Source organism: Eretmochelys imbricata, chromosome 7 (assembly GCF_965152235.1).
Source record: "Eretmochelys imbricata isolate rEreImb1 chromosome 7, rEreImb1.hap1, whole genome shotgun sequence".
NCBI classification, from domain to species: Eukaryota; Metazoa; Chordata; order Testudines; family Cheloniidae; genus Eretmochelys; species Eretmochelys imbricata.
This window is the reverse complement of record NC_135578.1, coordinates 67,080,722-67,099,066: the sequence shown is the minus strand read 5'-3', so window position 1 is coordinate 67,099,066 and position 18,345 is coordinate 67,080,722. Positions and strand designations below refer to the sequence as shown.

Sequence of the window (18,345 nt, the reverse complement as noted above, 5' to 3'; positions counted from 1 at the left end):
CTATTGGATTACATATAAATTAAGTGTAGTTTTCACTTGTAAATTGCAACAATGGACATAAATAGATTATAATAAAATAGAAAGAATGCTGCACTACATGAAACCTGCAATTGAAAGTTTTCTGTAAATATTTGCAGCATATCAATCACACAAATTCTAGCTACTGGACATTATATATGCATGGTTTGGATACTTAAGGTTATGAATCCCAAGTTTCAGTACGTTTTTAAACTAGAATCTTCATCCATCCATCCAACAATAATATAACAAATTAATGTATTTAGTGAAGGAACAGTTTAGGAGGAGGAAAAAAAGCCATGGAATCCTATAGAGTAATTGATCATATGGATGTACTCTAGTGTGCATGCATTTTTATACTCCTAAATCTTGCTGAGAATACTTAAAACCATCCTAAGTAATAGCGTATTTAACATTGTCACATTTTCGCAATATTGTAACATACAAGAAGGCTTAATATTCAGTCCTGTGAAAGAAAACCCACACCAGATCAGAGTTCATCAGCATCTAAGTTCTGCAGGATTTCTATTGATGAGACCAGAAGCAAACAGATTCTGTACACAGATGAAGTTTTATTTTTACTAAGTACAAATTTTCTTTACTGGGATGTGTGTTGCCTAAAAGCATTCAAGTTACTCTGGGGCTGTTAGAATCCATCAGAGGATGTTAAGCAACCTTAAAAGGTTACGCAAAAAAGTAAACATTATTATGAGAGGCAATGATGTAGTTATCAGGCTACACAGAGAAAAACATGTCAGTCCCACAGAGAAAAACATGATTTACTGTTTCCAGGATTTGGGGTAGGAGAATGAAAATCTAAAATGGAAACCATGTGGATCTCAATACTTTCTAGATGATGGGCATTTCAATCATTGCTTTCTGCCCTTCCTTGTGAGTCATGAAATGAAGGAAATATACTCAGGAGGGTAATCAAGGGAAATAATGTAGTTTATGACCTAACATATTAACAGTTATCAGAGAATCCCCCTACGATGCTTTACGCCACTAATTATATTATTTAGAGTGATCTGCCATTGAACAAATCCTAACCAATTTAGCGACTTATTGTGAGAGCCAATTAATTACCTAAAGGATTTCCTTTAGGTGCACTGTAAGACAGACTTACAAACGAATACAGAGTATCAAACAAAATTGAAAAACTTTCCTAACTACAGCTAGCAAATAAATACAGCAATGGGGAATGGACCAGGGTTTAATAATGGGATATGGAGCCTTTCACTGCTAGGTCTTATTGGAAAATCCCGGGAAGTGGGTGGGCAAGCCCACCAACTGCTAAAGGCCCCTCCCCCAGCCAAGCGGGAGGGACCTTTCACTGCTAGGTCCCTCCCGCTTTCACTGCTAGGTCACCTATCCGAATCCCATCCATGGCTCGTAGTAAGTTCAGATTACCCACTGCTGACAATTTGCTGGCTAGTATGAAATAAGTCCCAATCCAGTTCCTCATAGATAAATTATGCATTTCAATGTAATAATTGACACCCTTGTTCTTAGAGTCAGAAGAGAGGTCATGAGTCAAATAGGAATGGAAGCCCAACAGCCCTCTGAAGATTAAAGCCCATTTAGGGCACCATCCGTAAGAGCTGCTGGGTGCTCAGTGCTTTTGAAAAAAATAAGGCAATTTATTTAGGTGCCAAAGTTACGAGCCTAAGTTTAGGCACTCATTTTTGAAACTTCTGTGACAGGTACTGTGTAAGTGCTTAAGATATATGACATACTTTGAATAAATAATGCTGACTAGCAGTTAAGAGCAGCTATCTGGGAGTTCAGATTCGTGGAGCTTCAGCTTTGCCATGGTCTCATTACATGAATTTGGGTGATTCACTTAGCTTTTGTGCCTCAGTTTACCTGTCAATAAAATGGGAGCAATCCTCTCTCTCTCTTGCTCTCAATTGTTTTGGAAGTGCTCTGATATCTGTGGATGCAAGGTGCTGAGGCTATGCAAAGTATTATTATTATCGTAACATGGAGGATGCACCGTACAGAAGAGTCATAAGTGTGGTTTGGTTTGATTTATTGTGTTTCCTAAGAGAAAACTGAAGATTGGATTGAAAAGTTGATGGAGTATCATCAGACACTATCCTGCTGTAATGGGATAGATATTGATATCAGAGCAGTAACTGCAGAAGATGCTGTACACAGAATCCTAAATGTCCTTTTAATGACATTTTGGAGCTATCTGGTGAGCCTTGCATCTCTATTCTGGTGAAATTGAAGTTCTGTGTATCACTAACCATTTGTGGGGGTGGGGAGGACTGGGTCCAACTTATATGAACTTCCTGGTTAAATGTTATTTTCTATTGATTTGTTCTCCCATCATTACTACTTATTTTTCCTTTTTGTAATTTAGGCTCGTCCAAAAGGAGAGGGTCTGACCCCGTACCAAGGCAAGAAACGCTGCTTTGGTGAATACAAGTGCCCTAAGTGCAAGAGAAAATGGATGAGTGGAAACTCCTGGGCTAACATGGGACAAGAATGTATCAAGTGTCACATCAATGTTTATCCTCACAAACAGGTAGGGTAGCGTGGGCAGCGTGGCCACTGGAGATACAGGCATGGAATCAAGAGAATTCCGATCTGACTTTTAAATCAGGATAGGCCCAAAATGTAACTTGGGGTAACAGTGTACAGACAAGTCTTATCAGCTGCAGGTTTTTGTTCCTAGTGAACACAAACAAGCGATTTCTATTCATCTAGGAAAGGATTTGCAGCACAAGTGTAAGCAAATATTATCGTGGGTTTTATGCCAAGTTCTAGGCAAGCAAGATTCTGTGTCATAGAGTTTAAGGCCAGAGGGGACCACTGGATCATCTAGTCTGACATCCGTTGCTCGCTGTCTTGACTAGCTTGCCTATCATTGTCTCAGGGTTTCAAAATTTGGGTACCCTTCTTTTCATTGGAAAATGTCTCCAGATCAGAAGTACAGGTCTGTCTCTGTACAGCAACCAGCACAATGGGGTCCCAACCCTGAGTAGGACCTTTAGATGCTATGGTAAAGCATAAAGTTTAACAATAACGGGCCTCCTAATATTAGTGATTCTCCACTCTCTTACACCAATTTTATTCCTGTTTAACTTCACTCCTGATTTACCCCATCGTTAAGGAACATGACATTCTCATTTCCATGTCAATTCATCTGGACAATGTTTTAAGATTAGTGAAGGAGACAAACCCAGAGATGAGCCCAACATACTATACTCTGGGGTTGACACAGTGACAGTGACACAGTAAAGCAAGACAGCCTGGGTGTAAAGAAAAAGGTGTCTTGCTTTGGTATTAATAAGTGATGCAGCAAGCAAGCAGAGTTGTAGGAAAGAGAGCTTTAGAAAAGATGCTGAGATTCTAGAGACAGCAATAGCAGCCTGGTCCCAACTCGTATTTGTGAGCCCCCAGCATCCCATCAAAATAGCATCCCATGAAACCCTCCTGAAATGTTACTCTCCTTCACTTCCACTCATCACACTACACTTCCATCCTGTGCGAATGCTAGGAGTCTGCAACACAGAGTCCACTGGCAGAGAATTACAGTTTTCAGGTGTGACTAGACACAGATCTAATTTAGAGAAGGGTTGAGAAAATGGAGCTGCAGTAGCAGTGAGATTATATCAAAGCTGCAGAAAGAAATGCTATGAATATTTTCTGATGAAACTTGCATATGTAGGAAAACCACTCGCCGGACCTGGAAACTAAATTTGCTTGACCCAGTAGAAACGAACACTTAAGTTGGTTAGGGGAGACTGGAAATTCTATATGGTACCTCCCACATTTGAGAATTCAGTTCACACAGGTCTCTTACATGTAAAATCATTTCCTCATGAGCCCAAAACATTGATATTAGAAGATTCTGATTACTTTGATATCGAATAGGATACTGACTATGTAAAACATACATTGCTAGTGTTCGTGCAGAATTGTTTCCTTATGCAGCCAGACAGAATCCGAGGCTACTCCTGGCCTCATTCTTGGAAGTAAGTCAAGTATGAAAACCACAGTTGACACTGATCAAGATCTAGGATCTAGTTATTCCAATATAATTAGACGTGAAATACTTATTAGAGCAAGTATCCAAAGACGCAACACCACAGTTTCTTACTTTAAGATAGCCAATTTGGAGTAAATGCAAGATACCTCAAGGGGAAACGTGATGGAGATTTTATAATTTTGGGGAACATTTTTGTAAATGGAAAAATGGCAATTATTTAACACACTCCCAGGGAGGTGGTTTGCTGCAGATATAATTCACCTTGGCCAAGTCTAAACAAGGCATAGAGCACTGTGTGATACGAAGAGCTATATAAGGTTTAGGCAGAATGTGGAACTATCTAGTAAGGAGGAGAGAAGACATTTCTGTAAAACAAGTAGAACAAGCTAATGACTGTGAATCAGTAAAATTTGAAGAGCAAATCAAATTACCAGCTGTCCAACCATAGTAGAATTGTTCAGACATATGATATATGCAATAGGTAAAAAGGAAAACTGATCCAATACAAATGAGGTTAGACACTCCGCCGTTAGCAGCCTGTGATGTCATGGAAGAGACTCAGGCCCAGTTACACAGGCACAGTCTCTTTGGGCCAGATTTTTAATGGTATTTAGGCATCCAAAGATGCATCTAGGCACCCCTAATTGGATTTTCAAATCCAAGTTGAGCCTCAGAATTGTTTAAACAAAAATAGGGAGAGCTCTGGTTCCTAACAAGAGGTTATAAATGACTTATATGTAAGTGTTTTAAACGCAGAACAAGCAGCAAAAGACAGCTCACATGGACTGCATCAGTTCAACATGCTTCCTACTAACATCCCCATACATGACTTAGAGTAGTCAGTTGTCAAAGGGGCATCCAGGATATGTGGCAGACTACACATCAGGAAGTGTAATAGGGATTTGAAGCTGTGTAGTGGGTCCTTAATTAAGGTCCTTAATACTTTGTGGACAACAACATATATCCAGTTACTAATCCTCTGATCCAAATAATCCAATAGTTTTCAAGAGGTTCATAAACAATTTGTTGTTTTATTTTTTTAATTAAAAAATTACTAAATCTAAACACTTAGGACCTGATTTTTTAAAAAAGCCCATATTCCAAGGCTGTGATCTAAATGTGCATTCTGCACACACAGTTACTATGTTAGAACGTACAAATCAGCAGTTAGCAAATGGTCAGTCAGTCACCTAAAAGGCAAATGTGAGTACACTTGTGACTGGCTCTGGGCTGTTGAAAATTCAGCCCTAAGAATTTTAACACATTTCCATACAAATAGATACTGAACAGGCCATGAAATACAGACAGTAAAATGTTTTTATGGCTGTAGGACTATTCAGTTGCTTTTTATTATTTAATTGCTTGCATACACACACACACAGTGAAATACCACTGTTATAAATAGTTTCACATTATTAAACCCATCTTAAGTTTGATCTGCTGATTCAAAAACCAGGACTGGGAGCTAGTATTTTGGAATTTCATTGTTGGCTCAGACACCAGTCTACTGCGTGACTTTGGGCAAGGAACTAAAACTTTTTTGTGCCTCAGTTTCCTGATCTGCTTACCTCCTACAAACGTTGTTAGGCTTAAATTAATTAAATATTGGCAAAGTGCATTAAGATCTGTGGACATGGGATACATAGAACAACTTGTAGGATACATAGAACGATGCAAGCGATACATACAACACCGGACCCTGAAGGCAGGTTTTGTCCTTTTCTTCCTTCCTGGTCCAGTTCTTGTTTTTAAAATAGCGTGAGATTTATAAATCACCATATTTGATGGAGTTGAAGAAGCCTCCCCTCATGCTGAAGCATATGGACCTGTAATCACAGCTGTCGTTTTTTTATCTTTGCTATGCCATTCTGATAGAGGGGTCATCATCTTAATAAAATTGTGAAGGGATTAAAGTGATCTGCAGTTTCACTAGCTTTGCAAGTGCTTTCAGTCTTCATGCTTCAAGACATAAGCAGATAGAGTGAGGATGAAATCTGTTCCTCCTCCCATGGTGCAATTAGGTTCTGTGGGCCTGAACCTGTGCTCATTGAAGTCAGTTAGAAAATTCCTATTGACTTCAACAGTGTAGGATCAGAGTAATATAAGGGATTTGTGCGGTGCTCTGAATCATTTAACATTGGCCATGTCTACACTGAAGTAAAACGCCCACAGCTGACCCTGTGTCGGCTAACTCAGACTTGCAAGGCTTGGGCTGTGGGCCCATAAAATTGCAATGTAGGCATTTGGGCTCAGACTGGAGCCTGGACTCTGAGACCCCAAGAGTGGGGAGGGTCCCCGAGCCGAGCACCTACACTGCAATGTTATAACCCCACAGCCCTAGCGCAAGTCAGCTGGCATGGCAGTGTAGACATACTCTACAAGACACAGACTACTGGGCTGAACTACTTGGGAAATTCTCTTGTGAAATTAGAGCTGGATGGATAATGGATTTTTCAGTTCACTGGCAATTTCAAAAAATCATTTGGGTCAAACCAAAAATGGTTTTTGTCTAATGTTTCAGCTAATCAAAAAGGCAAAAAATATCATTTCAGGTCAAACAAAACATTTTGTTCCACCCAAAATCAAATGTCTCATTTTAATTCAAAGCAAGTTATTACATTTTAAATTTTTTAAAAATAAATCGAAAGGAAATTTGAAAATCAAAAATAATTTTGAATGCTAAAATCAAAAATGTTTCTTCTGGAAAATGTCAGAACAAAATGTTTCTTTTTTTCGGGGGGGGCACTTTGACTGAAACAATTCACTAAGATTAATACAAATTCGTGAAATGTTTCAGTGTCACTGAAGCTGGATTTTTTGCTGGAAAATGTTTCAGTTGAAAAATTTCACTCAGTTCTAGTCCAAGTACTTTGTGGTATTACTGGGTATGTCCCCTATTCAAAGTGTGCTGTGCAAATGCTAGTTTATTCAAGTAGAGGAACCAAATTTACTATACTCCAGCGTCTGTTCTTTCACTGAAAAGTCACCACACTTCAAAATGTCATTCGAGGGATACATCCCTATCACTCCGAATTCCCTTTTTTAAGAAGAAGGTATGCAGCAAGCCTTAATAGCACCAGCTGTTTGGAGTCAACATCCAGAGGTACTGGCCCATAAAGGAAAAATAATGGCCAGTGCTCTGCTTCAGTCAGTGTTTGTCTTTTAAAAAAAATAAATTGTTGTTGTTGACAAGATTGTTGATGATGCAAGAATCTCAGTATCTGTTCAATGCTTCTTATCTGCAGTATGGGTTTAGCATCCTAACCCCCTGCTCATTCCTATCACTACCACTTGCTAAATGTTTGATTGTGACCTATAATGGAAAAGGGCATCTTGACATGAACATAATTAAAAGCTCAAAGGGCCATATCCTCAACTGGTGATATAGCCATATTAGCATAGTCTCATTAAAATAAGAGCATAGTCTCATTAATCAGTGTACACCAGCTGAGGACCTGGCCTGAAAGTAGTTACACAAAATCACTCCTAACTTCCATTAGTTGGAACAGAAGAACGCTATACTGGGTCAGACAGTGTCCTGTCTTCTGACAGTGGCCGGTGCCAGATGCTTCAGAGGGAATGAAAAGAACAGGGCATTTTCAAGTGATCCATCCCGTTGTCCAGTATACCAGCTTCTGCCAGTCAGAGATTTATGGGTTGCATCCCTGACCACCTTGGTGAACAGCCATTGATGGACCTATCCTCCATCAACTTACCTAGCTCTTTTTTTAACTCAGTTGTAGTTTTGTCCTTCACAACATCCACTGGCAACAAGTTCCAAAGGTTGACTATGCATTGTATGAAGAAGCACTTTCTTTTGTTTGCAAAAAGAAAAGGAGTACTTGTGGCACCTTAGAAACTAACCAATTTATTTGAGCATAAGCTCCTTTCTTTTGTTTGTTTTAAACCTGATGCCTACTCTTTTCATCAGGTCACCCCTAGTTCTTGTGTTATGTGAAGGGTAAATAACACTTCCTTATACACTTTCTCCACACCATTCATGATTTTATAGACCTCCATCATATCTCCTGTTAATTGTCTCTTTTCTAAGATGAGCAGTTCTAGTCTTTTTAATCTCTCCTTATATGGAAGTTGTTCATTTTGTTGCCTTTTTCTTTACCTTTTCCAATACGAATGTATCTGTTTTGTGATGGAAACATGAGAACTGCATGCAGAATTCAAGGTGTGGATGTACCCTGGATTTATACAGTGGCACTGTGAAATGTTGTCTTATTTTCTATCCCTTTCCTAGTGTCAAATACAAACTAGTTGTTCTCAACTTCAAAGCTTGTCACGACTGTTCCCACCTACATTTCTCTTCTTCCATCCCCTCTGCTCCAGTGCCGCTGCTTGTTTCATATGCCCCGCAGTCTCTTTTTGTCTTCTCCCATGCACACGTTTCAGCATTTGGTCCTTTCTGCTTGGAACAGCCACAATTCCATGGGTTGGCCACCTCCTCTTTGTTTCTTACAACCCATTGAGTTCCAATGCCAGCTGCCCACAGAGAAGGTCTCCATTCAATCTTGCACTGTTATTTCACATACCTATCTGTCCCAATTAGATTTGAATCTCTTTGGGGCAGGATAAGTCTTCTCAATGTTTTTATAGCACTGTGTACAAATAAGGCATTCGAGCTCTGTAAAAGAACGGATGGAAGAATTTGTGTAGTAGAAGGTGTTGCCGATGCTCCCCAAATAATAAATTATAATGAATTATCACACACAGTTTGGTTGGATCTAGGCAGTGTCAAAGCTTGTCACAGGTGATGTCGCTTCTTTTGATGGTTTCTTTTTGCTTTGTGTGAAGCTCCCCATGTCTTAGGATTTTCACTCCTCAATTGTTTCACTGCTGGTCCTCCACTCCTCCTTCCTGTGCTGCTGCCATGAAATCCCTATGGACCATCACAAGAGAGCTGGGACATGGGGCAGCATGAGAGGCTTGTGTGGTGCAAACCTCACCACGGAAAATCAATACAACATATCACACTGACAGAGCCCATGACACTGCTCCAGAGGATTTCCTGGACTGTCACTTGAATTCTGTTTTTGAAAAAATATTAAAATTGCCTTTTTACATAAGAAGGTAGTTGTAAAGCAAATTTCCAAGAGGCACTTGATCCTACCTTCTCTTCTTGCTAGTGCATTGGATTTTGCTGCCAATTGTGTTGCTTGTCATAGTGCTCCAGCAGTAGACCCAGTCCTCATAGCCGCTCTTTTGGCATTCTTGGCAGCATCACAGTCCAGATGCCAAGCTCTGAATATTCATTTTCTCCCCTTATCCTCTTGTAGTAGCATCTGTGTCCATGGTTTCTTCCTGGTTGGCCTCCTATCAAGCCATGTCTTTGACCTTCTGGCTTGTTCCATTGCTGTCTATGACACTGGTACAGAATCAGCCAGCTGGTTACTGACTTGTCTTGTTGGATACCATTTTCTTCCAGATGTTAGGAATTTACTCCCTTGGACCGAAAATAAATTTATTGTGTAAACAAATTCTCCATGGAATCCAGGCTATTGCTTGTATGGATCACCCAAAAAAAGGTAATTTTGTCAGCGGGGTTAACTTTACCCTTTACTCTAAGGGCATGAAGTCAGGAGTAAAATTGCTCATGAGTAAGCTGCCTTGATCTAGCTGAAAAGAAATGTAGGAAGCTGGAAAAAAGTACCATCAAATGACATTTTGAACCAGAATTACTTTTCTGACCATAGCAGCACTTTAATTCCACAGTTGTCAAGAGATAGCAGTGGAATAACATTAATCAACATATAGCCGTACTGACCCAATAGGGCATTAACACAGCCAGAACCACATCTCACCTTAGTTGTGCTAACATATGGCCTAACAGCATACTAATGTTCTGTTTTCCATACACAAAGAATAACCAGATACTTCCAATCTGAATGACTTATTTCAGCAAGGAACAAGAACAAGAATTAAAGTAACCATCAGAGAGCACAGTGTGTGTATATATCACTCCAAATTAACAGGCTACATCAGCTCTGCCTCACAAAATGCCATTTCGGTTTTGCACACAGCAGTCTTTTGTTATTGTTTAACATTTTTATTGTGGTACTTCCTAAGGGACACAACTAAGTTGGGCTCCATTTGCTAGGCACTGTACAAACTGTACAAACATACAATCACCTCAAAGAGTTTACTTCTACTAACGTAAGAATGCAATCCAGTGAAAATAAGACTATTATTCCAAACCTACTTAGAACATAAGAAAGGCCATACTGGGTCAGACCAAAGGTCCATCCAGCCCAGTATCCTGTCTACCAACAGTGGCCAATGCCAGGTGCTCCAGAGGGAGTGAATCTAACAAGCAATGATCAGTGATCCCTCTCCTGCCATCCATCTCCACCATCTGACAAACAGAGGCTAGGGACACCATTCCTTACCCATCCTGGCTAATGGGGATTAGTGGATTTAACCTCCATGAATTTATCCAGTTCTCTTATAAACCCTGTTATAGTCCTAGCCTTCACAACCTCCTCAGGCAAGGAGTTCCACAGGTTGATTGTGTGCTGAGAGAAGAAGAACTTCCTTTTATTTGTTTTAAACCTGCTGTCCATTAATTTCATTACTTGTACCATTAAAAATGTGTCACCCTAATGGGAATGCATAATTAAACACAGGAGAACATTTTTTATGTGTTAGTAGAAATGCAGAATTATGTCAGCTATATACAAACTGCTGTACGTATTAATATTACTTAAACTTCTAATACAATTGATCATTCTTATTTCCTTTTGGTTTAGCACAACACTTCATAATTTCATTCTCAGGGCTAAATTCATTACTGCATAACAAGACTGATGGAGATGTACCACGTGGGCAAAACGTAAACTGACACCACAGACACAGTGTGTATACTCTGCATAAGATTATTAATTGCATTTAAAGTTCACATAGGAACTGCTGTCTTTGAACAGGCCAATGATCTGACAATGGCTAATGCTGGATCCTTCAGAGAAAAGCAAGAACAAAACCTATAATTAATTATATACTTGTAATGCCAGTGTCATGAGGGAAATTTCTGACCACTTGAGGATTGCAAACGCTTGTAACTGTTATCCTATCTGGTGTAATTTTAGAGTCTATTTTAATTCATACATGTCTAATCCTTTATTTAAACCACGCTAATCTATTTACCTCATTAAGACCTTGAAACAATCCCATGAGTTAATTACATGCTGTTTGTTCACTTGCATTTGAATTTCATTAGATTCCCCTTTATTATGAGCCAGGGTCTGGCTGGCCTTCTCTCTCTGTGCTCTTATTATTTCATAGCTCTCCTCCGCATATCAGCTTGTTCTCCCTTCCAAACAAGGTAATTTTAGGCTTAAAAATTACCTAAGAACAGGGCAGGTCATTCCAGTCCATGGTACAACTTGTGACGGGGGAAGTGAACGTCCATGAGGACCCTCATGTGGAGATTCCCTCACGCTATCCCATGGGAATGACCTTGAAGCATGCCTCCAGACAGGAAGAATCTCTCTGGATCTGCAAGAGACATTTTGTCTCCACACTGGCTCTGCACCTTAATGCTCCTATCAACCCCATATCCTTGGGGGTACAGCTCCATTGGAAAGGAGCTGAAATATCTCTCCTAAGTACATTTCATTCTTCTGGACCAACTCTTCCTTTCTCCTGCATGTGCAGTCTCCAACCCTCCTGCAAACACAGACTTAGGGACCCACTGAGAAGCCTCCACAGGTAGGGGCTGAGAGGGAGGGCCTCTCTTTCCATACCGACAGGGAAAGATCCACAGAGGGCTGTGAATCTCAAAAGGGATGATCAAAGCCAGGATATGAACTCTGTACCATATCTTTGAGACATAGCACAGTAAGCTTAGATCCATTACAGTATGTACATCTGTGACTGTAAATTACGATGGACAGTGGTGCACTGTCCCTGGTATTACTTCCATTGCTCATGCAGACTCACCTTATTTTTCTAACAACTCATAAGGTTTCATTTGGGGTTTTTTGGGGGTTTTTGTTTTGTTAATTATTTATTTTGCGGGGTGGGGATTATAATCAGAAAAATGCTGAATGTGGGTTAGCAAAAGGCTTCAATTAAAAGTTAATTTGGGAAGCAGGCCTTGCTGTTTAACTATAGAATCATTTCATCTTTATTCCATGCAGGCAACAGGATAGTCACTGCAGCCAAATGCCTTCTCAGTAGAGATAGTAAGAATTTTCTTTCCCGCTCCCCCATTCCACACACACAAAGAAAACTTTATGTGAAAAACCAGATATTTTTCAATTTTTATCACTTACAAAAATGGGTTTTCACTGAAAAAACAAAACACCCAAAACCCATTTTGTTTCCGTTTAAAACAGTTTCCATTTTTCAATAAAAACTTGGAAAATTTCAGTGAAAAATGGATATTTTTTCCATGAAACCATTCATAAACTGAAAAGCGATTTTCCCAATGAAAATTTGTTGACAGCTGTTTTTTTGTTTTGTTTTACCATCTCTACTTCTCAGTCTCTTATTTTTCCAGCAACCAGCACCTGTGACCAAAGAAACATAAGTGCGATTCTCTGATGGGCCTCTCAGAGGTGCGTCACAGAGCTTGCAGCCCAGGGAAGAGGGCTGTGGTGTCTTTAAGCCACCTTTGTGCCCTCCAAATTTTGGGGTTTTGAAGAGGCTCTTGACATAATTTAGGCCTGATCTACACCTAAAACCTAGGTCGACCTAGCAACATCACTCAGGGCTGTAAAAAATGTCATGCCGTGTGCAACGTAGTTAGGTCGAGCTAACCGCACTGTAGATGCACCTAGATCGATGGAAGAATTCTTCCACTGACCTAGGTACTATCTCTCAAGCGGGTGGATTTACTCCAATGACAGAAAACCTCCTTCCATTGCTGTAGTGTTTATATTACAGCACTATGACAGTATCGCTGTAGCACTTGTACTGTAGACATACCCTTAGATAGCCCTGTGGGCCTGTCTGTGGTACAGCAGCTAGCTCAGAGTCTCTGCAGCCTGCCCTCAATACTTCCCTCCTGCCATCAACCTCTTGTCCCCGCGGTACACCTCCCAGAACCTCAGGAGGCAGCCATATAGCTATCCTGCACCATGCCTGTGCTAGGGGAATTCTGCTACAGCTGGACACGGAGCTTTTAGGGCCTCTTTACACCACTCTGGGCCTTTCACATGGTGTAAGAAGGGTGGAGCAGGAATGCTGCTCTCATCCTATAACTCTCCACGTTGTTTTTTTATTATGAAATATTTGTTTTATCATTACTAATGATAAAGGAATAATAGGAATGGGGCAGATTAATTTTTACAGCAAATAACTTAGCTACACGCCAAAGCCAAGCCCTTCAGTGCATTTAAATATTGAAGCAACACTTCTTTTTTTTTGATGCAACCTCTCGATACACAGTGTAGTTTCTGGAGATATAGCTCTCTAGCCTCATCAAAAAAGCAGCCCTAATACTGCTTTGTGCCTTCCAGCTGGCCCCAAGCAACCTGGTTTCCTGTGTTCATAACCCTTCTCTCCCCAGCCTGTATGTCGTAACGTGCTGGTAACAATAACATTTCTGAAATCTAAGTGGCTCCCAGGCCAAAAAAGCTGAGCTCAGTCATCACAGGGGGAACGCAAACCATGGAGAGGTATTGTTTCTGACAGCAGTCCAAGAAACTCTTGGCACTCCGAGGCATTCCCAACGTCCTTTGCACTATTTCCAGGAAAAACGATTCCCGAGGCCTTGTGTTTAAAAAAAAAAAAAACAAAAACCTGGCTTATTTCAATAAACATGATAACTGTTGTATTTTTCTCTTTAATCAGAGCACAGCTAGTATGTAGAAGCAATCAGAGCTGTACCGAATGGCTGCTCTGTTTTAAGTGTATCATTTCAAAGCTTCCAGGAGCTTTCCTCTTGGAGCACAAATTAACTCTTGTATGCCTGAACCTCAACTTAGACTGTATTGCAGATGGGGGTCAAACTTCAGGGAAAACACGTGTTATCCAACACATCTCCTTGGGTGACATAGGAAGGAAATATTTGCAGGGGTGGGTAGGGGGAGCATGGAGGGGGAGTTGACAGTTTTTCCCAATTGAAAACAGACCTTACATTGCTTATTCATCTTGGTAACTTGGTTGGTTATATATATAAACTATCCATTACTAGACTGGCAGAACTACTGTGTGGCCTAGTGGAATGAGCACGGGGCTGGAATCCCAGTTCCGGAGTTCTAATCCCAAATTCTAATGCTCTGTTTTTAAGGAACTCATTAATAGCCTGATCCAAAGCTCTTTGAAATCAGTGGGAATCTTTCACAGGCTTTGAATGCTGGGAACGCTGTACTTGATCCAGCTAAGTACTGAAGTTTGTGATTAAGTTTAATCATGTGCTAGTCCCTTGAAGTAAACTGAACTATGCGCATTTACACCAGTTCAGAATCTGGCCCCAAGTGAACAAAGCATTGGGCCATGTACTGTAGAGAAAGGGATGAACAAACTATTGGCAATCTCCACAGAATTAATTCCATTTTGCTATTATTACTATCTGTGAAAGGCAATAAGTGAAAATGTTCATCTCAGGAGTCAGAAACAAGAATGAACACAGCAAGAAGTTGCAGGTATCCTTTCTTGGGCTAAGTAGAATATATTAGATTTTGGCTTATTTTATTCTTCTTTTAGAATGCAGTAAAATGTACCCCTTCAACTCTGGGTTGTTACTACCTGCTCTAAAAGTTTCAAATGGCCTTTTCGTTTTGATGCTCAGTATTTTAAGAGGGTTACCCTGGAATGAAGAGCAGACATTTAAATTCATAAACTCATAGACTTTAAACCAGAAGGGACCATTGTGATTATCTAGTCAATTGTTGTTAATTTAGAAATCTTGATAATTTAGAACATCGAATGCTCTTAACATTTTATCACTTCAGGCAAGACTGGAGCGAGGGTTTGGGAATGGGAAGTGAACAGGGTTAAATGTCTACTTTATATTTCTCCACTTCGCTCCCCAAGAACAATATTTTGAGATGATCAGCAAGAAGTTACTATTCCTCAAATAGTGTAAAATCTTCGGCTTGTTTTCAGATTACACCCCATTCGCTGTCATTATCCACAGTACAGTTGAACACTCACAGCCGCCTTTATTGCAAATCATCGAGCAACCAGACTGCCTTTTAAGTGCACTCTTAGAAAGCCAGAGAAGTTATACATTTTCATGATTCCACTATAAAGTGCACATTGTATTGTTTCATCTTTATGTCTCTGTCACCTTTGTACCCATCACACCTTTCAAACAGGCAGTCTTGCTTTGATATACAGTATGGGTGATTTATTTTTTAAATTGATGTGAAAGCTTTTAGATGTCAGGGAAATTTAAAGTACAAGATCTAGTAAATCTGAGGAATTTTCACTCCCTGTTTTACTGATTTCCTCCTCTGTCCCCCCGCCATATCTTACCCAACTGCTATTACAAATACTTAACCACATAACTAGTTGAGCAGTTTTCTTCCCCCACTTTGCAGCTGCTGTGTTCGGGAAATTCCAGCTCTCCAAATATGGAAGTGTGTGTCAGGCAAACCTCTGTCACTTGTTTCATAACCGTACATTGGCAAGATGGCTTGTTGGTATTAGCACTGAATGCTAATAGTGTTAACCCCCCTGGCATGCCTGGGGCAATGGGATGCCTATGTTCTAAGTGCTAATGTCTTTTGGGATATAATCACTGGGGGCAAGTCAATAAATGGGGCTGTTTTATAGCATGAGGTTATAAATTAAGTCTTTTTTCCGCAGTACAGCTAGAATAAGGGTTTACAAGACCTTGTGTGAAAGGGAATGACATTCATGCTGTCGAGACAGTTCCCACCATTGCAGAGCCAGGTGATTGGCAACATGTTTAGGCTTTTCAGGGAAAAAATATAGCACCATTAGCTGCACTGGGAGAAAGCCTAGCAAAATAAGCTTAAAAGTTGGGTTTTGTAAGCCTAGACACAATCGATTGTCAGTGACATTTACTAGAGCATACTCTATTCCCTTTCTTCCCTGCAGAGACCCCTGGAAAAGCCGGATGGCCTGGATGTTTCAGATCAGAGCAAGGAGCATCCTCAGCATCTGTGTGAGAAGTGCAAAGTTTTGGGCTACTACTGCCGTCGTGTGCAATAAACCTTCAAGGGTGGCCTCTTCCGTCCCCATCATCCTGCGAGATCCTTTGGCAGCACGCGGTCAACAGCGACTCAGAATCCAAGACAAAAAAAAAACCTAAAAAGATTGCCAATTTTGCCTATCTTTAAACTAATAATATGCCTTACCATTAATAGAATGTAACACTTTTCCTGTGTATGTGTATACGTGCAAGATATATTTATAGGACTATGGTGTGTTTTATATATCGATCTATCTATATATCTATCAAACAGTGTTACTGATAGTGTTCACAATGGAACCACTGCTGTGGTTTCTGTTGATTGTTTACACAGTTCCTATATCATGGCCAGGTGAAATGAAGAGAAGTGCTGTTTGTTAGGCAAGGTATAATGTTCACTGGGGAGTAAACATTATGAATGGCTTTTGCAGGACTTAGGTAACCTGCAAGGCCACTAATTGGGAGTGCTTGCTAACCCCATGAACATTATTCCTGCTGTACGACAAGACAAAGGAAGATTCAACAAGCCACAGCATTAAAGAAAGGAAACTATCATATTTTCCTTGCTTTGGAAGATTTGAAAGTTCCATGCTGCTGCTTTCTTGGACTTCCATTGCTTAATGTAACTTGGGTAGGGCGTAGGTGGACTCAGTGAGGGTAAAACCAAGTGTATAATTGTTTGAGGGAGTGTTTTTTTGGTATGGAAATGGAGAATAGCAACTGGACAGATTGTCAGTAAGGATTCCAGCATCTTTTGGGAGAGAATAGTGTTTTTGCTTTCTTTGGGCTGTGATTGACTGAAATCCTTCTCTTGTCATATAATTTCTTTTAAATGGGCCCTTTATGTGTATTTGCTATTCATTAGGCCACAAGCACACTAAATTTACTGTGAATAATGGGGAATGAGAATGATTAAATTTGTCCCCAAACCCTAATTGAGTGAGTAGCCAGACTTAATATTTATACTAGTTCGAAAGCCACTTTCTGGAAATATTTTTATGTCCTGTTTTCTACTGTGCAAATTTATTAATATAAAAGTATATACATATGTAGCCACAGGGGTTGTATGGGGCATGAAGAACATAACCTACCCTCTTCTCTGTCTTTCTAAAACACCTATATAGGTTAGGAGAAATGTAGTAACTGTCTGTGGTTGTCCTATTTCAGGTAGAAGGAACTTTGTGCAGGAGGATCCTGTTACAAAGGAAAATATATTATCAGAGATTGGGGAATGTCATGAAATGAAAGTACCTCAAGACAGTATTCTGGTTTTGTATGTATTTTTAAGAGTACATTGGCAAAAGGACAGAATGAAAAAGACTTGTATGTGTCATCCACTTCTATAGAAAACTACAGGAGAGTGTTTTTTTAAAATCAACCATTTTTTATTTTCATGAAATTTTCTTCAAGAAATGGTTGTGTGTTATTGTTATGTAGTGATGTTTTAAATTGGAAACATTCATAGTAAGTTAAAGCTGTTTCAAAGTTAAATTTGATAGATACAATCCAGAGTTATCGCATACCAAGGTAGGATGAGGTGGTACCAGTACAACCAGTCAGAGTCTTGTAAAGCAGATTAAAAACTTGTAGTAAGCATTCCCACGTGAAATGTGAAGATCTTCACAAAGTTGATCCAGAGTGAAACTTTTGCCATTTCCATGCTTGTCTGTGAACAGGGCAAAATGTCGACAGGGCAAAAATGATTTGTTTAGAAACTTCACACAAAATTCAATCTTCACAATTTATGGGGAACCCAAAAATTCAAGTAGGAAGTAATGTGGTCTACTAGTTAGAGTAGTGTACTGGGAGACAGGACACATGGATTCTGTCCTGGGTTCTGCCAGTGGGCTGCTGTTTGACATTGGGCAACTGTCTGAACCTCTCCATGCCTCAGTTTCCCCATCTGCAAAATGGGGATAATAATACTTAACATACCTACCTCACAAGGGTGTTGTGAGGTTTATTTAATGTCTAAAGGCATTTTGACGTTGTTGAATGAAAACTGCTATATAATTACAAAATAATATTAAGTTAAACACTTTGAGACTAATTTTGCCCAGTTAGCAGTACCATAATTTAAAATAAAAATATGACTGAAATTTAACACTAATCACAGATTTTGATTGCCTCCATCAAGTGAGACAGTTAGCATCTTCAAGTGGGAATGCATTCTTAGCTGAAGACTGAAAAGTATAGTTAGGGACAGATTTTC

The 18,345-nt window shown here is 39.8% G+C and overlaps 1 protein-coding gene across 1 annotated transcript in view; it reads left to right on the top strand.

Moving 5' to 3' along the window:
- ZCCHC24 (zinc finger CCHC-type containing 24) overlaps window positions 1–16,153 on the top strand; it is a 148,218-nt gene extending 132,065 nt beyond the window's left edge. Inside the window, exons 3-4 of the mRNA XM_077822933.1 lie at window positions 2,387–2,551; window positions 16,040–16,153. Coding sequence (XP_077679059.1) covers window positions 2,387–2,551; window positions 16,040–16,153 — 279 coding nt within the window. The remainder of the gene's footprint in view (window positions 1–2,386; window positions 2,552–16,039) is intronic.
- Window positions 16,154–18,345: the final 2,192 nt, after the last annotated feature.